We start from the raw sequence: 6,469 nt of genomic DNA on the forward strand, positions 1-6,469 counted from the left end.
GATTGGGAATAAAGGAGGAACGCTGCATCGCAGCCTTTTCGGACCAAAACCAGTCGACTCAGCGTCCAAAAGACTACAACATATGGGCCAATCGCGGTCATCCGTGCTTTTATAAGAACGAAATGGCGCTTTTAGTGACATTTTGCATACAAATCCCCATCTAGTAGGGCGCAGTCACCCAGTTTCGGTGGAAGTGCGCGAGTTCGATTGGGATTCAAGGAGGAAGGGAGCGTCTCAGCTTCCTCGGACCAAGACCATTCGACTCAGCACCCCGAAGACTACAACTGGTGAAAATTTGATTTTAGGGTATACTTCCCCTTTAACGGCACTGCAGTACTTTGCAAACAAATGGGTCAGGGAAACAGTTTCAGCACTTTTGTAAGTTTTGGATGTTGTACCATGATGCAAAGTAAACAGTGTGCCGTCTTAAGTTCCGTAACCTAAATGCACTCGCACACACACGCGCACACACACACACACACATCTGCAAATACGCACACATACATGTACACATGCATACACGCCGCTACCACCACATACACGTACACACACACACACACACACACACATACACCACATATACACCACACACACACCATGTACCATGTATACGCCCGTCGCGACTCGCAAGAGAAGCACGCGAATCTGCAAATGCACTGGATGTGCACCCACAGATTTTCTCTTTATAGCAAGGACAGCGGATCTGATTCTGATTGAAACAGATCAAGACAAGCGCCAGATAGCTGTCTAATCCACACAACTGCCAAAGCCACGTGAAGCTTGCAAGGCTGATGAATTGACCGCCACTAATTTTAGCCTGGTATCCACCACACAGCTGATTGAAGTGGCTTTTCTGGCCAGTGAACACACACACACACACACACACACACACACACACACACACACACACACACACACACACACACACACACACACACACACACACACACACACACACACACACACACACACACACACACACACACACACACACACACACACACACACACACACACACACACACACACACACACACACACACACACACACACACACACACACACACACACACACACACACACACACACACACACACACACACACACACACACACACACACACACACACACACACACACACACACACACACACACACACACACACACACACACACACACACACACACACACACACACACACACACACACACACACACACACACACACACACACACACACACACACACACACACACACACACACACACACACACACACACACACACACACACACACACACACACACACACACACACACACACACACACACACACACACACACACACACACACACACACACACACACACACACACACACACACACACACACACACACACACACACACACACACACACACACACACACACACACACACACACACACACACACACACACACACACACACACACACACACACACACACACACACACACACACACACACACACACACACACACACACACACACACACACACACACACACACACACACACACACACACACACACACACACACACACACACACACACACACACACACACACACACACACACACACACACACACACACACACACACACACACACACACACACACACACACACACACACACACACACACACACACACACACACACACACACACACACACACACACACACACACACACACACACACACACACACACACACACACACACACACACACACACACACACACACACACACACACACACACACACACACACACACACACACACACACACACACACACACACACACACACACACACACACACACACACACACACACACACACACACACACACACACACACACACACACACACACACGGTCACACACACATACACACACACACATACATGTACATGACTGTACACACCCATACTTATTATTGTTTCATGCTGTCAATCTAACGTGAACTACAACAAGGTTTATCTAATACAGGTTTACCAGTTTTGGATTATATCATAACACCCATACTTGTACAAGCCCCCCTGCTTCTGTACCCATACACGCACGCCCCCCCCCCCCACACACACAAACAAACACACATGCACGCACAGACACACACACACACATAAATCATCAAGCACACTGCAAATACATTATGTACATAACTGGTTGCATACCTTACTATACCTGTGTCCTGTGTCCAAGTATTGTATGTGCCAGGGAAGAGGATGTGTTGTAAAGAGAATGGCTTTGGAAAGCGGTGAGGATGGCTGCATGTGTCACTAGACGACAGAAGTAAGTTTGAAATGAGCTGAACTGTCGCTCCCTGTAAGGGTATATCCACTTGAGCGACAACCGGTCCGTGGCCGTGGGTCTTTTCGACTGGACTGAGTAAGTGCGCTGTACATCATGCATACTAATTATTACTATTAGCAATTCCAACTAAAGCGAATCGGCCAGCTGCCACTCTCTGAGCTGAGGTCTGCTGCTGGTAGTGCTGCTGCTTCTACGGCAGTGACTGCCTTGTGCCACTGTACATGACGATCCACTGACTGTGTTGCATGCAGTACTAGTACTGCACGCGTTTGCCGTTAGTTCTCTTGTCCCGGAATGACTTATTTTGATAGCTCTTCAGACTTCACGTTGCAGCTGCTCCTTTATAAGTAATTACAATTTACATGCACTGCACTTCGCTGGCCCGGCCAAGTCTGAGCGTCCGTCAGTTCTCTCCCCAGACACCGCAGATTGCACGGGTTCTTGGCGTTTGTGCATACATGGTACCTAGTGTGGCTCCTGTCATCGGCACATCTTCGCATTACGCGCACAGCAGTAGGTCGTCGTATCCAGCCGAGAACTGCTTTGCCACAGTGTGTACGGAACTCGTTTTGTGATTTCCATGTGCACAAAATCGAAAGCCTACCGGTCACCACCGTGTATGTGTATGCGTATCCGTGTGTACTGACTGTCCACTGACTAGACTGTCGACTGACTGTTGTCAGCGTTGGTCGTCCATGGATCCAGTCATCACTAACGTCGGTGTGCATGCTGCTCGTTCGCCATTTTGCTAGAGCGGGCTATTGTTCTTCGCGGCCGTGACCCGGGCCATACTATAATTATAGGTGAGATGAGGGATCCGGCTATCCGGCTCCTTCCATCCTTTTTGTACTGCCTGATCTGCATGAAACTACAAACATACAATCATGACCCACTGTCCGTACTTCACCCTGTTCACCATGTTCACCATGGGCATGATTCACTACCACACTATACTAGCACATGTGATTGTACGTCAGCACCCATGACCATGTCCATGATCATGTCCATGATCATGTCCATGACCATGTCCATGATCACAGACTGAGACCACTCTGGATCTCGTGCCTTCCTCTCTGCGGCGAGGGGATCACCGCAGATCGCCACAGATCTGTGCCAAGCAGTCAGTGCAGCTCAAATCCAGTCGCGTCTCTCTACACTAAGTCTTGAAGTTAGTTAGTTTGCGCCTTGCGCAACTTCGCAGCCCACTGAGCTGAGCCCAGTACAGTGTTCGCAGGTCTATGGCCGGCTGCGCAACGCCCGGCGCTCACTTGAGTGACGCGACTGGATTTCATTGAGCAGTGCGATAAATGTACATGGATGTGTAAGAGTATGGTCACGGACTCACGGGTGATGCCACTGATGGGTTCAAAGTCGGACGATGTAGTGTAGTTTACCGGCGTGGTGTAAATTTCCGATGGGCCAATGTCAATGAATACTGGTGCTGCAGTTTCCTGTGCACATTACGGAGGTGAGGAGTGTTGGGTAGTGCGAGGTATTCTTTGCCTTTGCCAGTGCCAGTGGATGTAGTATAATATTTTAGAGGAGACGGACTCTGGCAATCTACACACAACCCTGTGCTTGCTGGGTTAGGTGTTGTGAAATGTTAGCAAGGCTTCCAGAGCTGAAATATCCCGCCAAGAAACCAGACACTCATTAAGTGCCGTGAGGCGTGTTACGCATTGCCACAGTGGTGTTGAGGTGATCACAGTTATATGCATCGCGGGAAATCCATTGGAATTCCTTACTTCTTATCACCGCAGCCATTTGCTCATCTTTCCCGTAGTCTTCAGTGATGTCCTCCGTTCGCCTCTCCACCGACGGCAAGTTAGGTCGGCGTATGAGTAACGGTTCTGCTAGTGTACGCTCAACAGGATCAACAGGCAGTAACAATAGCAAGGGCACATCAAACTCACTGCGCGACACATGGCAAAGGAGACCTCGTCTCGCCATCCCGTTCGATAGGCAGAGATCGAGCCAGGACATCTGCGAGGGAGAAACGAGTTTTGATCTGTCCGAGCCAGTGCCGGATGACGGTAAGCGCGTGACTGATAGGGTGAGTCCGTGATGGGAACACTACCAGTACATGTATACGCATTGCACACACGAATCACTGAGCTACAATTGCCCCTGTCTGATAAGTGTGAACGCTATGCTAACACTACCCAGCCATGCATGCTATAATACCGTGACGGAGAACGAGTTTGGTTTGTAATCACTCAGCTACAATGTAGCTAGCGGCATAGAGGATTTTAAGCACACTGGCACACCGGGTTAGGATTAGCCTACTAGTAGGAATAATTATAATTGTATGTTTATGCTGCTGGTTAGAAAGGAGGAAAAGGTATCTTCTACTTCTAAGTATGAAACAGGAAGTCGGCCAAAGTTCATGTTGAGAAACAGAGCAATATGGAGAGAGCGGGCAAACCCCAACTGCTATGGCGTTGTGCTGCCACGGAGGAACATGAAGCTGACATTTCGGGCGTCAGAGAAGATGTACCACACGTCACGTGACGTGCATGTGTGACCGTGACGGAGTATTGTACTGTTCTATCGGCCATTACTAGTGGCCAGTACTTCAAAAAGCATAGGCTCAAGACCCATCTCTTTCAGTTTTAAAAGTTCTCACAACCCAGTAAAGGAAGCATCATGGGCTTGAGTTGTCAGCCTTTTCCATGTCCCACCCACTTCAATCTTCGGGACAGTTTGTACATTGCGGCATTGCTACTTTGAAGTATATACATGTACCGGTACATGTGTGGTATGCACGTCTTGGTAGTAAGTTTGATATACAGGACATTGTGTGGTTGCGCTGTTCTGGTAGATACAAACAGTGATGATGTGGATGTCCACCTCGTTCGTATATTCCTAAAGTAAGTAAACTAAGGTTTTGTGCGGACACCACAAACTGACACACGAGTAAACATGCACTTGAGACAGTTTTACGATCAGTGTAGCAAAGACAGCATGTAATACATGTACTACATGTATGTTGTAGACCCACTGACCCAAAGACAACATGCCTGCCACAATAGCAACACGCACTGGATCATCAAAATCATAACTGCTGCACTCACCATGCGATTGTCTTTATCTCAAACACATGCACTGACACAATGGCTATGTAAACAGGTTTGCAAGAAACGTTTCGGCAATAATTGGCTTGTTGAGATCAACTATCAATCAATCTGCACAGTGTAGTCTGTAGTATTGGCATGTCCGTGTGTACGTGTGTGGTCCATGGAGAACACTCTGGAATTGACTCACGTGGTCAGTGAAGGCATGAAGTAGACATAATATTATTATTTTTACCTTTTTAGCAACTCCTGACCAGGCATGGCTCTTTTGCTTGTCTTTTCCACGATGCAAATTTGTTCTGCTATAGACATGCCATGTGTAGATGCTCTCTGGTGTATACGATCTACTGTTGCCACATAACAGATTGGAGTAGGGCAGGACGGGGCGGGGAAAAAGAAATGATGAGAGATACCGGTAAACTGATTCACAGGAACTGGCACCAGGCTAGCAGCAGCCCAAGACCATGATTCATGAAGGAAAAATTATTATTTTTATATGTTTTTTTTCTGTAATGTGCGTCAGGGATGAGTCCTATCGCACTGTTCGCTTCACTGACAACTGGAAATGCGGCCACATTCTCAACAACATGTGGAGGCGTATGGAGCAGCTACCAGGAGAGCGACCTGACTTCATGCTTTACATGATCTACAGGAAGGGAGGTGAGAGGACTGGATTCACGGATTAATCCAAAGCAATGTGCAGACACTGAAGAAACCTGAGCTGCGACTGACCGTACAATGCTCCATATGAAGAACTTTGTCACACAATGACTCTTGCTAATACCGGTAGCCCCAGTGCAGTGTGGATAGTGAGCCATGATGGAGGCATCGCTTCCATCAATGATGTCAGTGTCTTGAGGATTGGTGTGCAGATGTGGGAGCATGCAAGGAGACTATAACCTCTCAGATGCTAACGTTGGCACCAGGTTGACTATCAGTACAGAAGTATCTAATGACGTTACTTACGTGTTTTGCGATACTGTGATAATAATATCCCACTAGCACTGGATGTACACTGTATGTTGCAGGTGCACGCTTTGTGAAAGAC

General features: G+C 47.9%; 1 protein-coding gene across 2 annotated transcripts in view; it reads left to right on the top strand.

Annotated features, from left to right (window-relative positions):
* Positions 1 to 3,692: 3,692 nt before the first annotated feature.
* LOC135824264 (uncharacterized) overlaps positions 3,693 to 6,469 on the top strand; it is a 5,440-nt gene continuing 2,663 nt past the window's right edge. The window contains exons 1-5 of one of the 2 annotated variants that reach the window (XM_065337002.1): positions 3,693 to 4,045; positions 4,131 to 4,380; positions 5,169 to 5,217; positions 5,945 to 6,081; positions 6,450 to 6,469. The exon at positions 6,450 to 6,469 is cut by the window's right edge and continues 94 nt beyond it. In XM_065337002.1, coding sequence (XP_065193074.1) covers positions 4,140 to 4,380; positions 5,169 to 5,217; positions 5,945 to 6,081; positions 6,450 to 6,469 — 447 coding nt within the window. In that variant the 5' untranslated portion in view covers positions 3,693 to 4,045; positions 4,131 to 4,139. Of the gene's footprint in view, positions 4,381 to 5,168; positions 5,218 to 5,944; positions 6,082 to 6,449 lie in introns of both variants that reach the window. The other variant, XM_065336998.1, reaches the window with a different exon arrangement.

Source organism: Sycon ciliatum, chromosome 1, assembly GCF_964019385.1.
Source record: "Sycon ciliatum chromosome 1, ocSycCili1.1, whole genome shotgun sequence".
NCBI classification, from domain to species: Eukaryota; Metazoa; Porifera; class Calcarea; order Leucosolenida; family Sycettidae; genus Sycon; species Sycon ciliatum.